Consider the following 17,981-nt stretch of genomic DNA (forward strand, 5'->3'; position numbering starts at 1 on the left):
CAGTGAAGCGCCCTACTTGATTACTTGTCTGTCTACATTGCTGTGTGTGTGTTTGTGCCGTCTTGCAGATGCGTTCTCCGAGTATGTGACGTACCCGAGTGCCATGACCGACAAGGAAGTGGACTTGCTGAAGGAGTGCCTGAGTGACAATGTCGTCAGTACTGGCCTACTCAACTCGCTGCTCAACCGTCTCAACTGGTCTTTCTCAGAGCTGGTTGGGATTATGCAAGAGGTCGGTAGTCCCAGTGGTGCCGTGTGTTGACCTATCTATCTATCTATACAATGATCACCAGGGGCGTAGGAGGGGTTTTGGAAGTGGTACGACCAAAGGTCAGTGCGGCCGAAGGCCATGTTGGAGGGGGGGGGGGGTCCGGGGGACGTACCCCGGGAAAATTTTGTAAAAAAGACACAAAATCCTGCGTTCTGGGAACTTCTGCACACTTCTGGCGCAGTGTGCAGTCGAGTTGAGTACAGTACTCAGTACGACTGCAGATGCATGGCAGATCTACGAGTAGATCTACGAGTCTAGAAAAAGGTCAAAGTCTGATGTGCATAAGCATCGATGGATCCTGATTTTTTATTACGGTTTTGCACGTTCCGGACGGACCACACTTTTCGAAAAGTGGTACGGCCATGGTCGTACCAGTCGCAGCGGGTGCTACGCCCCTGACCACACAGCAATGAAGCAATCAAATCTTTTTCCGCCGTTACTCGGAGTTTCGTGTGAAGCACTCATCAGACAGCATACTCCGAAACTACTCCGAAACTACTCCAAAACTCCGAGTAACGGCGGAAAAAGATTTGTTTGCTTCATTGCTGTGTAATCATTGTATTACTGGCTCTGTCCACTTGACATAGAGGACTATACGCAGCCTGTGGACCTTAGACAACTGTCTATCTATCAATACCAGTATTTCATACCACATGCTCACCCTTAAGCAACCCTGCAGCCGATGAGTACTTTTGAAATAGGCGGTATGGGAAACATGGAGCTGGTGCTATGCTCGGGAGTGTGTCGCAGCTCAGAGAGATTGCCATTTTTAGTTTGTGAATGGCCAGACCATCCCCTGTGTGTCTTGCTCCTTGTGCTCCTGTGCGTGTGTGTATATGTGTGTGTGTGCGCACATGTGTGCGTGTGCGCACATGTGTGCGTGTGCGTACACGCATGTGTGTGTGTGTGTGTGTGTTTGCGCATGCCCATCTGCACGAACACTTGTGTGGTAGTTTTTATGTCACAAACCTTTCTTCGTGTGTTTGTTTTCCTTGTCTTGTATCCTGCTGTTCAGTTGCAGTCAAGCGGCGGTGATAGTCATCGGCCCGACTATGAGCGCCGCTTGACCAGAACGTGTTCGTTTAGCTTCAGTCTTGTCGTCATGTTTCTCAGGGTAGGTTGAAAAACACGGCGTGCATGTGTGTGGCTTTCTTTATGTGCTTGTTCAATCTGGTGTTCCTCAAACTGATTGAGCACCATCCGTTACTGTGTATAGGATGATAATTGCATGTAGTTCAAGTATGTGCGTTGTTGAATTATAATCATTGTATGCATGCTGTGCTGTGCTGTGCTGTGATGTGTTGTGCAGCTTATTGAGCGCATCGCCCTGCTAGTACCTCAAGTCTGGGTTGGAAAGAACCACCCGACTGCTGCCATCATGCTACCAAGACTGTGTCAGGTATGTCAGTGGCGTGTGCAACTGCTAGCTTCTTGGTTATCTACCGGTGATTGTCTGACGGGTGGTTACATGTACATATCCGAACATCACCACTACACTACCACCTTATGCCATGGTTGGGACACTCGAGTCAAGAGAGAGGTTGCGGTTGCATCAACTGATCATAATCACATTAGTATACAGCCCACCATTTTTTCTGAAGCTGCTTTCTTGCCGCTCTCTGCTGCTGCTGCTGCTGCTGCTGCTGCTGCTGCTGCTGCTGCTGCTGCTGCTGCTGCTGCTGCTGGTCGTGGTACTGTTGCTGTTGGCGGTGTTGGAGGAGGCGGGTGCTATTGCTATTGCTGTGGACCATGTGTTGCTGTAGTGGTGAATGTTTGGTACGACATCTGTCTTATGGTGTGTCTTGTGATGGCTGTTGTGTGTCACCCGTGTACAGACTCTCGGTCAGATTCTCACTCGCTTTGCCACGCGGGGAAGCCTATTTGAGCAGTTACCAGCACGGCATTTAGCGGGTATGTTGGCTTGGTATTCCTTGCTTTTTCTTGTATTGACAACAGTGGGGGGAAGGAGGAACGTATGAATCAATACGGTGTGTGTACTGGGAGATAATTATAGCACAATTGTGGCAACTGCAGTGTTACTGCTATCACTGGAGCAGTGTACTTGCACGGCATCTATAGAGCATGCAACCACAGCAACCCCAAAGCATGGACAATGCATGCATGCATGCATGTCTACGTCTGCTGTACTGTACGCATGCCATATCTTGCAATTACACGATGGACATGGGGATGCTAGCAGTACAACGTCAATGTGTATGCTTGTGTGTTATGCTGTGTTGTCGTACACCTCAGCTCTGCCCGATGTGAAAGCTGCGTATCTGCTCACAGCATGTTCAGGGATCTTCCTAAGCTTGACAATAGAGGCAAGCACGCCGGACATGCAGGAGCGTGGTGTACAGGCTATTGTGGAGGAAACTAGTCTTGAACTCTCAATACTTTGTCAGATAATAGGTAAGTGTCTTTTGCCGTCGTGCTTATGATGCTGATGTGCTGCTGCTGCCTGCCTGCTGCTGCTGCTAGTGGTGGTGAATGGTGATGTTGATGTTGATGCTGGGGGGTAGTATTGTTATACAGTAGACTCGTACGCCCAAGAACGTCCAGGCTGGAAGTCTAAGAACGCCCCAGCCTGGATTTAAGAACGAACTCCAAGATTTTTAAGAACGCGACATTTTAACACGAAAAACAAGTCCGCAACCACAAACTCTTGTCGGGTCCTCGCGAAAACATCACCCAGCGCAGCGCTACATACAGTATTATATATACTACACGTGCATGTAAAGTGTACAACCGCGTACCGGTACATGTAGCGCAAAGTGCATTGTACATGAGCGTCACGGGTCGTGTTGGACGCGTAAGAACGCGAAATAAGAACGTAGCCTGGGGCGCTGAAAAATAAAAACTTTGCTAGGCTGGCCCTCTGAAACCGCGTTCTTGGGCGTACGAGTCTACTGTAGTAACCCAAATTACTATCAATATCAGCAAGACTCTGTGCAATACTAATGCTATAATTCAGCCAGTACCCAATGCACTGATATAGTAAATCTGGTCACAAGGGCACGTCGTGTGATGTATCATCTGTCTCTGAGCACTAGCTGTAACAAGAGAATCAGAGTGTTGAAAAGAAACGCAAACATTGCTGCTAGTACTGGCTCATCTCTACTGCCTGTAGCAAAGTGTTATATACACACTCCAATGGACGACGCGACATTCAGTATAGAAACTCTTTGTTGTGAGCCCAAGTGTTGTACCCAGTTCTCATCCTCTCTCTCTCTCTCTCTCTCTCTCTCTCTCTCTCTCTCTCTCTCTCTCTCTCTCTCTCTCTCTCTCTCTCTCTCTCTCTCTCTCTCCCTCTTCTTGTTTTTCTTGTTCCTGTTCCTGCCAACTACCAGGTGTTGACGTTGATGAAGTTCGTCAGCGTCGCCGTGCTTCATCATCTACTAGTAACAGTTCCACTAGCCAAGATAAGAATAATGACAGTGCCACTGTTGCTGCTGCTGCTGTTGATGCTGCTGAAGCTACTGACACTCCATCCGGTGCTGCTCTGCACAATGCTGCACAGGATGTGTCATCACAGTTCCATGGTTTCTCCCTGGGAGATGGTGAGTGGGCTATGTGTGTGTGTGTGTGTGTGTGTGTGTGTCTGTGTGTGTGTGTGAACGTGCACGCACGTGTTAGGCAGTTATCTGGCGCTGGTTTTGATCTGTTTCATCCAGACCTTGTCTGCTATCATTATGAGAAAATCTGTGAGTGCACATCCAGTGCATTTGCAGATTTGCGTGCTTCTCTTGCGACGAGCGTATACATGGTACTTGGTACATGGTGTATTTGTGCATCTGTTTTTGTTTTTGTTTGTCACAGTCGAAATCTCCAAAGAGGACAAGCATCGCATTGCACAGCTTGCCGATTTGATTATTGCCAAGGATGCCAGCTTGAAGGAAGAGAAAGATGTAGGTATCTCGACATGAAGGAGGGTGATTTAAAATATTCATTTGATGACTTTGTTAGTTTTCTAATGTGTCCTCTCTATCTTTATCTCTCTCTCTTTTTCTCCCTCTTTCTCTCTCTCTCTCTCTCTCTCTCTCTCTCTCTCTCTCTCTCTCTCTCTCTCTCTCTCTCTCTCTCTCTCTCTCTCTCTCTCTCTCTCTCCCTCCCTCCCTCCCTCCCTCTCTATCTATCTCTCTCTCTCCCTCCCTCCCTCCCTCTCTCTCTCTCTCTCTCTCTCTCTCTCTCTCTCTCTCTCTCTCTCTCTCTCTCTCTCTCTCTCTCTCTCTCTCTCTCTCTGCTTTCATGTTGCCCACCATCTTCATCTCAAGTTTCGTTTATCGCCTTTCTACCTACTGTTACTAGTCGTGTGTAACTTTGCGTTGCTTCTCTGGGTCGCCAGCGCTTACTTCAAAGTGCTTCATATATGAGAACCCTGCATGAAAGCAGATTTCGTAGGGATGCCTTGGGTTGTAATGGACAGGCGAACTACCTTGCCCCAATATTTTAGTCCTTCTTGGCTGCTGTGTTTGTTGTCGATTTCTCCACGATTGCCTGCAGGGATCGGAGTCGGATGAGAATCTCTGCTCTATCTGTTGTGCTCAGTCTGTGTCTGTCAAGTTTGTACCATGTTCTCACCAGTCATGCATGTAAGTGTGCTTGCTCTGTGCTTGCTCTGTGCTGCTCTGTGTGTGTGTCTGTGTGTATGTGTATGTGTGTGTATGTGTGTGTGTGTGTCTGGCTAGATTAACTCTTGTGTAATCAATGGTGCTAGTGAAGCTTATATCAGATCCACTCTGATTTAGCCACCCACACTAGTAGCACGTATTACCTTCACTGGGGGCAGGGGTAACTGCAGTTGGATCCCAGGACGGATACCCTGATGCCGTCAATCCTTTTTCTGCACCTTGTCCTCACCCACTTACTGAGGTGTGGTGAGCCCATAAGTGGGATCATTTTCAAGTCCACCCAGAGGTTTGGGGATTTCAGGGGGTGTCGGCCGTTGGGCGGTTCAATAGCCAATTGAGTCATCTTTCCAAGATTCCTTTTGAATCTCTCTCCCCTCCCCCGGGGAGACCCACGTGACCAGTTTTGGCAGTGTGCAACAAGTAAGTACAAGTGTGTGTGTGTGTGTGTGTGTGTGTGTGTGTGTGTGTGTGTATGTTGTTGTTGTTGACTTTTATTTTACTGTATGTGTGTGTGTGTGTGCGTGTGCATGTGTGTGTGTCGAAACACTTATGGATATAGGTAGACGCTTCAGTCAGCATCAGTACTAACTGAACATATGGGCACATAAAGCTTTGTTTTCATTGCACTGTTCTATGTGCGCTGTGTGCGTGTGTGTGTGTTTGTGTGTGTGTGTGTGTGTGTGTGTGTGTGTGTGTGTGTGTGTGTGTGTTTGTGTGTGCCTGTCTGTGTGCCTGTCTGCCTATGTCTGTCCATCTATGTCTGTATGTACATGTGTTTCCAGGGCATGTATCTCGTATCAGATGATGAATGATCCCCGGTGCTTCTTCTGCAAGGTTGAAGTGGAATCGTTTGTAAGTTTAACTGACGAGGACAAGGCGGCAGCATCCAGTCAGGATTCCAGCAAGGAGACCAGCAGTGAACAGCAGCAGCAGAAGGAGGAGCAGAAAGACCAACCGATCACTGGCTCTGATGACAGTGAATACACCGATGAGAGGGGCATGGTGCACGGCAGTGTGGAGCCACCCGCCACGGTGCTCCTAGCCGAGAATCGGTTTGTCGACGAGAGCGAGTCCATGCCACACCATGCGCAGAGCAGAGAAGCTGGCACGCCGTCCGCATCTCCGCCGCCACCGGCGGTGGCTGACAGTGACGCAGATGTTGTCAGCCCTGACGAGGCATGGAGCAACGACTCTGCTAAGGGTGCTGGGAACATGACGTCCCCGTCGACATGCCCTGAGGCTAATGGTGGTGTGAGTAGTAGTAGTAGTAGTACTATGGACAAATCTGCAGTAGAGCCAACAGCAGTAGAACCGGAGCCAGATCATCCTCCTGTACACGATACTGGTGATGAGGACATGGCTGTCAATGAGCAAGGTGATGGTGGCTCTGTGCCAATGGAGATTGAAGAGGAGGTGCAAGGTCACAATGGTGAACAACTACTGCACGTGCAGGATGACGGACTGAATACAGCTGAAATCCCAGAGGAATGCAATGGCGAGCAAATAATGGAAGATGAGCAGCCACAGCTGCAGCATCATGAAAAGCAGGAGGAACAGTTGCAGGTTGTTGAGCTGCAAGCTCATGAACAACAGCCACAGGAGGAGAGCCCTGTACATCTCGACAGCGATGTGAGCAAGACCAACTCCGCAATGGACTTCGAGTAGATATATCATGCACGGCACAAGTGCATGCCAACCTTATGAATATGTTGGGTTCATGGAAGAGCGCATTGCTGGAATGTACGCGTTTGTGTGTGTGTGTGTCTGTGTGTGTGTGTGTGTGTGTGTGTGTGTGTGTGTGTGTGTGTGTGTGTGTGTGTGTGTGTGTGTGTGTGTGTGTGTGTGTGTGTGTGTGTGTGTGTGTGTGTGTGTGTGTGTGTGTGTGTGTGTGTGTGTGTGTGTGTGTGTGTGTGTGTGTGTGTGTGTGTGTGTGTGTGTGTGTGTGTGTGTGTGTGTGTGTGTGTGTGTGTGTGTGTGTGTGTGTGTGTGTGTGTGTGTGTGTGTGTGTGTGTGTGTGTGTGTGTGTGTGTGTGTGTGTGTGTGTGTGTGTGTGTGTGTGTGTGTGTGTGTGTGTGTGTGTGTGTGTGTGTGTGTGTGTGTGTGTGTGTGTGTGTGTGTGTGTGTGTGTGTGTGTGTGTGTGTGTGTGTGTGTGTGTGTGTGTGTGTGTGTGTGTGTGTGTGTGTGTGTGTGTGTGTGTGTGTGTGTGTGTGTGTGTGTGTGTGTGTGTGTGTCTACATTACATCAGCTAGCAAGCTAGCCAACGGAGTGATGATTCTGCTGGGTGAGAGGCATTCATTGTGATGTGCTCTATTCATTTCAACTTGCTTCTTTCCTGGTACCGTACTTCTGCCCATCCAGCGTTTATTTTTACAACATCCGGTTGTTATCTTGTTGAAGCAGTGCAGATCCTATGCGGCATCCAATGCATGCTATCTGGAGACAATGCATCGCTAACTGTCGGGCATGGTCGAGTGTTGCCGCCGGATGATGTCGGTTTTATCTTAGAGTGTGACTTGTCCAGAGCGAAGCCGAGAAGCAGCAGTGTCGACATTGCGCCCTTATCTCTTGCCATTTGTGTGTGTGCGTTTGTGTGTTGCCAGTCTGGACTCCAAGAAATACAGTATTTGTACGCGGAACTTCTAGTGACGACGTGTGAGGGCCACACGGTGTGAAGTGTTCGGTTGCAGCCCTGCCTCGCTTATAGTGCCGTGCCCGTCCATGTAGTAATGTGTAATGTGTACTACAAACCCTTGCGTAGCCGGGGCCAAGTGCCTGTGTGATGCCGGTGCCATGCACGGTTGATAATTTTACCAAGCATGAAATCAAATCAATGTGTATAGACTATGCCTTCCGGAGTGCCAGCTCCAGCAACACTAGCAGCAGCAGCAGCAGCAACAGTGTCTAATTTCACCAATAGTTTTCTCATCATGGTTCATATCCGTCCACTGTGTATCTCTACTTTATCCGCTGACGGAAGCCTTCCGCATTTTTACGTTGTGCCCCCCCCCCCCGCGATCTTGACTTATTTTAGAATGGAGTGCCCCTCCTCCCCGTCCCTGCTACTCCTCCTCCTCCTGTCCCTATTACCCCCTCTCCCCCTCCCCACAGCTTGCTGCTACCCCCTCCTTCTCTTCCTACTACACCCTACTACCACCCCCTTCTCCCTCCTACTCCTTCCTGAACTTGCTGGGCTGGTGCAAGGAAACGCTGGTACGTGGTGCATGTGCTGGCGTCTGAATCAATGATATTACTACAAAAGTAGTACAGTACCGCGTTTCTTGGCAACAAACATGCGGCACCGATGCTACATGTATTGTACAGTATCTTTCTCATGAGAAGCATGATAATATTACGTTTTTACGTCACATTGATCAGTTGAATTCAGCATGTAATTGTAATACTATTGTTGCTGGAATGCATACACAAGTATAGTACCAGGCTGCTAGTGCTTGTTCGCGGTATTGGAGTTTGTTTTTGTTCTTGGCATCATCATTATGTCCTGATGTGGTTATGGGTCCACTCTTGCTTATTTCCTTCGAACATCATTCTGTTGTAAAGTCAAGTCGGGGTCACCGATGTTTTCTACTGCATGCTCTGTTCCAGTTGCCCAAAGGTGGTAGACGTGGCGATGTGGTCCGACATTCCAATGTTCGAACCTCAGTACGTAATTTTACAACAACTAGGAACGGAGCGGGAATAATCCTACATTATATTGCAGATTCACAATCAGCATGATGTTCTCTGTGGCTCCAGCAAAATGAACAAAAATGGACAAAACTTCAAAAACAATCACGAAGAAGACGGTGAAAATAAGGAAGTACTGCTAATATTGGTTTGGAAGCATTCTGCAGGTCGGTCTGTACCGGTCCTCTCTGTGTGGTTATTTGCTTCGTTTCTGGTACATGTACCAGAACATGTACATGTGCATGTACATGTAGATCTACATGATTGTGCATGCAAACTATACCTTGAATGATATTAAATGTTCGCTTTTCCACACTTTGTCTTTGGTTGTGCTAATTCATCGCTGCAAGGCGTTGAAGCGATCACCTGTTGGGTCCACTGGCACCCAGTTTCTCACCACTATACAACTGCTAAGCTTATCACTGTACAGATAAAAGGGGCACATTTCAGCTGTTCTTCATACCCAATTTGGTGATTTGTTATCATAAAAAGAAGAGGTTGGTGCGACTATCATATTTAAAAGGTGATAAAAAATATAAACAGGCAGAAAATACTGCCATGCAAAAAAAACACAATACTAGCTGCAGGGACAATCCCAAGCATTGACATGTCACATGGTCTAGAAGAAATAAATAATAGGAAAAATGAGCAAGTGTTAGAACAGAAAAAAAATCAGAAACTATGGACTATCTGGTGGGTCCTAGGAAGAAAAGAGATCAAATCAGATAGCTGTGCTTTGCCTGGAACCCCGAAAAAACGCTGCTCGAAATAGAACGGGCCTGAGTACCACGGGGCGGCGTGAGAACAATACATGTAAATCACCCTCTCTGTTGCGGAGTTGTACTGCATTAGAACACACGCACTGAGCACTACACACTGTCCTAACAACTAAATCAGTATGCATAATAGCGGTTGCAAAGCGTGCACAAGCAACACTTGTGTGTATGGCTGGCAATATGGCAGCCTGACCATGTACATGTACCGCTACAAACACAGGGTGTGCAAGACAGTACAGCAGTGAGTATAACATGTTCACTACATGAACAGACAGACAGACAGAGATAGATAGATATAGAGAGATAGAGAGATAGAAAGAGAGAGAGAGAGAGACTACTGTGTCACACTAATAAAAAGTAAAGAAATATACTGTCTATACAGTTGTGTCCCTACACGTTGCAGTCTAAACTAGTGAAGACCCGGAATGTCCTAAATCTGAGATGAAATCATGACACCCGACCAGCAGGTGCCCAACGTTGAAAAATACGGAGCAGAACACACACACACACACACACACACATATGTAGTTCCTTCACTCCAAGATCCTACGGGTTAGCTCAACGGAGTAGAACAGAGCGCCGTTGGCTGGGAAGGCGCGGACCAATGCAGGCGTTATGCCCCGGTACAGACCACGCATGCCTGTTCAGAACAACAAAGAAAAGAAAACAAATTGTGCATCCACTTTAAAACCACACTCTAAAGAGAGCACAAGTGACCCGAATGATCATGTCGCTGGGATCATCTGGCTTGGCATGACCAATGACTGAAGCCAGCTCAAGTTAACAAAATGCAACGTCACCTACAAGCAAACAGCCTACCTTCCATGCGCCATATCTCCATGAAGCCGCTGAAGAAATTCTTCGGCTTGCCTGCGGCAACATTGACCTGGACATCCATATGACATGAAGATAGATAGGTGGAAAGAGATAGATACATAGAGATAGAGAGAGGAGAGATTGAGAAAGAGTAAAAAATATTCGTCATTGTAGCCACCATGGAGACAGTAAGTGAACGCTGGAATGTGCAACCCTGGACCTGTGAGCAATGGGCCATGCAACCCCGGACCTGCAGACACTGAGGTCATGCAACCCCGTACCTGTGAATATTGGGCCGTCCAACCCTGGACCTGAGAACACTGGGCTGTGGAACCCAGAATCTGTGAACATTGGGGCCATGAAACCCCAGATCTGTGAACACTGGGCCATACAACCCCAAACCTGTGAACACTGGGCCGTGTAACCCGAGACCTGTGACCACTGGGGTCATGCAACCCCAGAACTGTGAACGGGCGCATGCATCCACGGACCTGTGAACACCAGATCTGTAAACACTGGGGCTTTGCAACCCTAGCCCTGCGAACATTGGGCCATGCAACTCCGGACCTGTGAACACTGGTGCCATGCAACCCCACACCTGTGAACACTGGGGCCATGCAACCCTGGGCCTGGGGACTCTGGGTCATGCAGCCCGGACCTGTGGACACTGGGCCCATGCAACCCCGGACCTGTGTACACTGGGGCCATGCAACCATGGACCTGTGAACACTGGGGCCATGCAACCCCAGACCTGTGAAAACTGGGCTGTGCACTGGTGCAGGCACTGACAACTTCTACTGTAAATGCCGCGAACATTTTTTCTCGTGGTAGGCAGCCAGGTGGACTTTGTAAGATACAGCCAAAAAAAGCATCAATGGTGACGCTGTGGTCCTGGAGTGTGGAGGAGGATCTGTGTGTAGTTGCAAAGTATGTTCACGAGATCGGATCTCATTGAACACGACTATAGAAGTCAATCGAGCTGTGCGCTAACAAAACTCTTTCATGAGAACTAAACACACAAACCACTCACCTGGTGTCGACTCTTCACCACATCAGCTGGGTACGTGGGCAACCAGAATGCTACGCCGCCACAACCACCTGCCACGATGAATACCCAATCACCTAGAGAAACAACACAAACGCGCACAACACTCAATCTGCTGACAGAACTGTTTCGTCCTTTGTGGACTCATCAGTGCAGCACAGAGAGCATGAGGCCGAACCTGATAGAAATGAAAAATAAATTTTCCTAAGCCAGACACACAACACCGTAGTTTGACGTACACACGGAGACGCTTCACAGGCACAATATCCACAGGGAGCGGATCAACAGAATTTTACAGTAAATCCACGTGCTTGTGCACCGGAGTTGACTCTACCACCGTGATGTTGTTGTCAAGACTAGATGTGTATAGTAGCAGAGATACCCCCCCCCCCCCCCGTCCATACATAGACTACATACCCCCCCCCCCCCCCAATCCATACACAGACTACACCCCCCCCCCCCCCCCATCCATACACAGACTACATACCCCCCCCCCATCCATACACAGACTACATACCCCCTACATCCAAACACAGACTACACCCCCCCCCTTCATTCATACACAGACTACATACCCCCCCCCCCCCTCCCATTCATACACAGACTACATACCCCCCCCCCCCCATCCATCCATACACAGACTACCCCCCCCCCCCCCCCAATTCATACATAGACTACATCCCCCCCCCCCCCCCCCTCCATACACAGACTACATACCCCCCTACATCCCAACACAGACCCCCCCCCCCCCCCTCCATACACAGATAGTGCATAAAGTCGGCATTCATGCACACACTTACTCAGATCACTTTCCGTCTTGCCAGCCGGTGTCAGTGCGCTCTTGACCAGCGAGTTGCCGCCGAAGAAGAAGAAGTTGCCGGGCACTTCCCGTGCCAGTGTACTGGTCAGGCCGCGGAACAGACCGCGAACTCCCTCGCTACGTAATACATCGCCCGTAATTTGGAACGGAGTCCTGAAGGCACATACACATGCGCAGGATATACTTCTTCTATAGTGCATTGCCAAACGTGCACCACATACTAGAAGTACCCTCATGGATTCATCGATTTGTCGCCAGCACAAACTAAATCTCAGCTGATCCAAAGTGCAGCATTGTCCTGAATCTGGCCTGGCTGGGAACTACAGTTGTGTAACATTGAAATCCGTTGACGGGGCGCTGGCCATGCAGCCGTGAGCACTGCACTGCTGCTCCATTGTCACAGTGTTACAGTACGTGTACACACTAAGCAAGTAAAGGCGCCGGCCCCGGTCATTCCACCGGATTTCAATGTCCACAGCATTAGCATTAGCAACTCCATGAAGTAGTAATCTTCAAGTGTCCCCAATTCAAGTCTTTCAGTACATGTACAGTAGTTCATATACAATGAAGTCTCCATCAAACACAGGCATATCACCCATGGCTGGCTGCCCACACGTAGGATGCAGCCCAGCACTCGACCCGTCATGCTTTCGCAGTGAGCATGATGATCACAAGGAGTGAATCTTTGGAATGCTTTTGGCAACTTACAGCCTGTTTGGACGCGTTCCTTTCACTCGAGTTGAACGTTTGAGTTGAACATTGGTGTGAAAGTTGTAGCCGCAGGCATGGTGACCAGGTGACTGGTGTACGCATGAGCACGTGACCGCTTACTCAACCGTGTTCGATTGGGAATAAGGGCCTAACGCTGCATTGCAGCTTTTTCGGACCAAAACCAGTCGACTCAGTGTCCAAAAGACTACAACATATGGGCCAACCGCGGTCACCCGTGCTTTTAGTGACATTTTGCATACAAATCCCCATCTAGTAGGGCGCAGTCACCCGGTTTCGGTGGAAGTGGCGAGTTCGATAGGGAATAAAGGAGGCGTCTCAGCTTCCTCAGACCAAGACCATTCGACTCAGCAACCTGAAGACTACAACTGGTGAACATTTGATTTTAGGCTATACTTCCCATCAGGAGTGGTAAGCAGCAGGATACTTCCCATCAGGAGTGGTAAGCAGCAGGATACTTCCCATCAGGAGTGGTATTGCAGCAGGATACTTCCCATTTAAAAAATACTATAGTGCGCTTCAAAAGTATAGATCTCTAGACTTTTCGAATACCGTATTTTTCGGAGTATAGTGCGCACCTTTGTATAACGCGCACCCCCGATCTTCATTGGGGGTGCGCACTTCAATCTGCATTGAAGTACATGCATTTCATATTCGGAGCATAGTGCGCACCTGCGATTTAGGGCCTAAAATAGCACATCTAAAGTGCGCACTATACTCCGGAAAATACGGTAAGTCAAATTTTGTTTGAGATTTTGAGAAATTTCTTCGGAATATTGCTCAGGCAGCTCACACAATTTTTCCCATCTAAATTTCTAAGCGATTGGATAACAGGCGTCCAATTTCGAAAATTTTATGCACAAACTGGCCTAACGGTTTTTTGAAACCAGAGCCAGAGCTAGAGGTACTAGGTCTGGACTTTTGAAACGTACTACCGTATAATCAATGCCGGTTCAATGCTGATTCGTCAAACCAATTACCTGCTCTTTCCGTATCCTCGGCTTCGCACAATCTCAGCTTGGGCTTGCCGTCTGCTCTTGATAAGCTCCAAAGGCCCCACGACTAAAGAAGAGAACACGGCAGCGAGAGAGCCTGCTGTAGCGTTTTGCAGAACTGTGAGCTGTGACGTCTCCTTGACACCGTAGAAGTTCTGTACAACTTTCTGGCATTGGCCGTAACACATGAAGAGAACGGCATTCTCTCCCACGTTTACAGCGAGTGCAGGTACTGAGCCAGCATACAGTCCCTGCACGCCTTCCCTGCGCATGACGATCCCCAGGCAGGAGAACACATTCTTGTAGAGATTTGGAAATGTCTGAATTTTCACTTTGACGGTGTCAAACGGCTGACCAGCCAAGACACAGCCAACACCTCCAGCACAGCCTCCCGCTAGGTCTTTGGAAGCTCCCACAAGTTGGTCGACGAGTCCTGGAGAGGTAGCAGCTGGACGAAACATTTTTGCAAGGAGACCATCGCGGGTCAATCCAGCAATACCAAGAGTCAAGAGGAAGACAGCATCACTTGAAGAAGAGCCTGGCCTTCCACTCCACAAAAAAAACAAGCTCTGCGATGCATGGCACGTGCAAGCTTTGCACACATGTACCATACGGTATGCAGCATCTTCATCTTCACCTACGTACCACGTGTGAAAAACGTGTGCATAGTACTAGTACTGCACATGCACAGCAATTAACTAGCAAGATCGGCGTTTTTTTTTCCAGGAATCCGGCCATACATGTATGTGCACAATTACAACGCCTGCACAAATACATACGATGACATAATAAACAAAGCCCTAATTATAAAAAATTACTACTGTACTAGTAAACAGCAATAGCTGCCTCTGAAACCGCCAGCGTGGCGGCGCGGGAGGCTCTTGTTGATCCATTCTTTGTTGATATTTTCCAACTAATGTTCTAGACACATTATAAATGACCTTATGTCATGAGGGCAAAGGAAATGCGGCACCTGACAAATGCCATGACATGTGAATATTGTTATTATTATTATTGTCTCTTTCCCTCAAACCAGTTAATATTATTATTATTATTATTATTATTATTATAGACAACACCTCATGGCATGAAAAGAAAATCAGCCAGTACGGGAGATGTGGGTGTTAACCAACCATGGTGAATAAAAGAAGAAAAGAAGAAAAGTAATGGTCAAGACGGAGAAGCATGGGAGGGACAGGTGATGGTGAATCTAGTGAGCAGATTTAAATGCGTCCAGGGTACTGGCATTGCGCGTAGTAGCGGGCAGCGCAAGCCAAGCAGAGTAGGCAACAAAGAGTGGAGAGTGTACAAGGGAGGACGTTTTAGCCAAGGGGAGGGCAACAGAGCATCTTGAGTGGGAGCCATCTGTGATTCGGAACCAGTTATACACGCTAAGATGAGGAGGATGCAGAGCTAGTTTAAATTTGTGAGCAAAAGTGCAAATTAATTTTTGACGGTGGGTCGACAGTGGGCAAGCATTTGCAAGGACATACAGGGAAGCAGAAGAGTAGAGAGGGGTAGACGAAACAGGATACGAAGAAGTTTTCTATGGTGGATTTCGAGACGCTCAGCGAGAACCGAGGACAAGCCACACCAGCTAACAGCAGCGTACATGAAAAGAGGCAGGATGTACAGTTTGTAAAACAAAATTAAATTTAGTTGAAAATTTTGCATTTGACAGGAAGATGGAAACAATGGGGACGTACATGTATAACACCTCCATTACGTCTGTCAGCCAGCAGCGATGCGATTCTCTTATAGATCTACAGGCTGGTTGCCGAACGCCCAAAACTAGCCCTTTCCCAAAGATGCCATAATTTTTCGCAACTAACTTACTTACTTACTTATGCTTTTCGCAACCGTGCCAAAACAAGTGCTAGTTGCTGAAATCGCATCCATATTTTCAGAAAAAGCTCAAACGTTGCTAATATCGCAACCTAAAATTGGAGAGTTCTTGTGCAAAACCTACAAAAAAAAGGGAGCAGAAATAGCAGAAGTGCAGCGCCAGCAAACTCGTAGGTCTGCACCCCTTCCTGCTGTGAACCACCACTTTACACAGTGCCAGTGCAGTAGCCTGTTGCATGTACATGTATCCTACATGTAAAATAAATAAAATAATAATAATAATAATGTACATGACTGTACATGACTTTAAATTATACTTATAAAAACCTCCATTGATTGTCGTGTACGGTTAGAAGTTTCTATACTTCATACACACCTGTATAAAAAACCTGGTGGCTATAAAAAACCTGTATAAAAAACCTGCCGGCTATAAAAAACCTGTATAAAAAACCTGCCGGCTATAAAAACCTGTATAAAAAACCTCTTTTTAGGGGTAGATGAAAATCCAAAACGAAAATCGGTTTTTATAAGTATAATTTAAATAAAATACATACTTCGTCCTCGTGTTTACTCGAATTATAAAAAACCTCCACAAAACCCTCGGCTTCGCCTCGGGTTTTGTGTCGGTTTTTTATTTCTCGTAAACACCTCGGACTCAGTATGTATTTTATAAGTACATCATTCCAGTGCAAGGAAAAGGGAATGCACATCATAACTACCGTTGATCTACTGTTTCCTTGAAATCAGTCTGAAGGCAGGCGAGAAATGAGCGAGTACGAGTATGCATTTGTCCGACATGTAGTCGGTGAGTCGGTGACTTGACCTTTTGACCCCATGCCATGGGGCCAATTACGCCAAGGTTGCGGAAAAGTTGCGAAATAGTTCGCGAAAATGAAGAATGTTGCGAAAGTTGCGATTTCTTCCTATTATTAAAACAATGAAAAGTTGCGAAAAAAGTGGCGAGCATCTTTGGGAAAGGGCTACCCAAAACCACCTGACGCCGTCATGACCACCGGGGCAAACGACGCATTTCTGACATTCCGGACCCGCTCCTCATACTTTCTCCGTTTTCCTGTGCATGTGAGATCTTTTTTACCGCGCTAGCGTACAACCCCCGGCCCCCGGGGGCCCGGCCCCAAGACTGGCAAGAGCAGAGCGTGCAGCGCAACTCTGCATATGGAATATGGCCCTATGGCCCGTAGTTTGGGGCACCGGGTCGACGTCGACGTCGAAAACACACACACACACACACACACACACACACACACACACACACACACACACACACACACACACACACACACATCACGTGTCACGGGGGGGGGGGGGGATATACTACTCTTGCCTTGGGCTTGGTACAGTGTGCTAGCAAGAGTATTACCGGTATAACCCCCCTGGGGGTATACTCTTGGTACATGTACATGTACTGTGCAGTCTATAATGTAGACGGCATTCTGCCCTTGTTTTTCGGATGCCATGCTCCTTCTAAAAAAGGACCCGATTATGCCTTCAATTATGCCTTCGATAGCAGGTGTGTATAACAGCCTCATTGGGCATCAGCCCTTGTTTTTTCGGATGCCATTTTATGCTCCTTCTCAAAAAGGACCTGATTATGCCAACATTTATGCTGGCATATTATTATTATTATTGGGGAAGAGTGTGTTGCTCCCTACATGGGAGCTCGCGGTTTTCCTGCCGACTTGACTGACTCACGACTGCCATCCAGAGCACACGAGAAGTCCATCGAACCGTCCACTCGGCAAACTTGCAAGAAAGCACCACTCCCTGCTCAATACACAGTGTTTCGGGGAATTCACCCCTCATCACGAGTCATCAGTTGAGCTTGAGTAGGCTGAGGAAGATTGTGCCTGAAGAGCACCACTTATAATGCTCTCCAGGCACAAACATCACCAGGGATACAAACTTACAGAGACGCTCCGTTTCCAGCGCAACAAACACCTCGTGAACACCAGATAGCAGCGTGAGCCAGTGTCGCTCTTGGAGGTGCTGAACAAGCGCTAAGGACCGTTGGCCATTCACAACGTTGTTGCCTCCAAACCATCTAATTCGCAAGACCGCGCTGGGGACAACAAAGTGAAGAAGAGGTTGGTGCGACTTCGGCGACAGTAGGGGAAGAGTGTGTTGCTCCCTACATGGGAGCTCGCGGTTTTCCTGCCGACTTGAATTCTCACTTGACTGACTATCGTTTCGACGATAGAAGGCTCTGTTTATCGGGAAAACGAAACGGAAAGATTCCAACTAATACTTGGGTTACGTCACAAGTCGTTGTGTCAGAAACCGAAATGCTAACCATGTCTTGAAAGGACACAAAAAACCCGGTGCAGGCCGACGGTCGACATTAGCGTGA

The 17,981-nt window shown here is 47.9% G+C and overlaps 2 protein-coding genes across 2 annotated transcripts in view; one reads left to right on the top strand and one right to left on the bottom strand.

The window, feature by feature from the left end:
• LOC135810144 (E3 ubiquitin-protein ligase RNF123-like) overlaps positions 1-6,770 on the top strand; it is a 40,534-nt gene extending 33,764 nt beyond the window's left edge. Inside the window, exons 29-37 of the mRNA XM_065323610.1 lie at positions 69-232; positions 1,287-1,385; positions 1,581-1,670; positions 2,107-2,182; positions 2,525-2,683; positions 3,622-3,831; positions 4,091-4,179; positions 4,775-4,863; positions 5,685-6,770. Of these exons, the coding sequence (XP_065179682.1) occupies positions 69-232; positions 1,287-1,385; positions 1,581-1,670; positions 2,107-2,182; positions 2,525-2,683; positions 3,622-3,831; positions 4,091-4,179; positions 4,775-4,863; positions 5,685-6,567 (1,859 nt within the window). The 3' untranslated portion in view covers positions 6,568-6,770. The remainder of the gene's footprint in view (positions 1-68; positions 233-1,286; positions 1,386-1,580; positions 1,671-2,106; positions 2,183-2,524; positions 2,684-3,621; positions 3,832-4,090; positions 4,180-4,774; positions 4,864-5,684) is intronic.
• Positions 6,771-9,018: 2,248 nt separating this feature from the next.
• LOC135810145 (mitochondrial ornithine transporter 1-like) lies at positions 9,019-14,329 on the bottom strand. Its single transcript, XM_065323611.1, has 5 exons — positions 13,754-14,329; positions 12,025-12,197; positions 11,210-11,301; positions 10,183-10,249; positions 9,019-10,003 (listed from the first exon to the last, which is right to left on the bottom strand). Exons 1-5 carry the CDS (start codon positions 14,227-14,229, stop codon positions 9,897-9,899), a joined length of 915 nt encoding a protein of 304 aa, XP_065179683.1. The 5' UTR covers positions 14,230-14,329; the 3' UTR covers positions 9,019-9,896.
• Between the last annotated feature and the right edge of the window lie 3,652 nt (positions 14,330-17,981).

Source organism: Sycon ciliatum, chromosome 2 (assembly GCF_964019385.1).
Source record: "Sycon ciliatum chromosome 2, ocSycCili1.1, whole genome shotgun sequence".
NCBI lineage: Eukaryota > Metazoa > Porifera > Calcarea > Leucosolenida > Sycettidae > Sycon > Sycon ciliatum.

What these genes read in the sequence shown, in the direction of transcription:
- LOC135810145 (XM_065323611.1), bottom strand. Translation starts at nt 14,229, where the DNA reads ATGTTTCGTCCAGCTGCTACCTCTCCAGGACTCGTCGACCAACTTGTG. An exon ending in CGAGGATACGGAAAGAGCAG is followed by an intron (nt 12,198 to 13,753) that starts GTAATTGGTTTG and finishes ATGTGCCTTCAG; the next exon opens with GACTCCGTTCCAAATTACGG. An exon ending in CAAGACGGAAAGTGATCTGA is followed by an intron (nt 11,302 to 12,024) that starts GTAAGTGTGTGC and finishes TTGTTTCTCTAG; the next exon opens with GTGATTGGGTATTCATCGTG.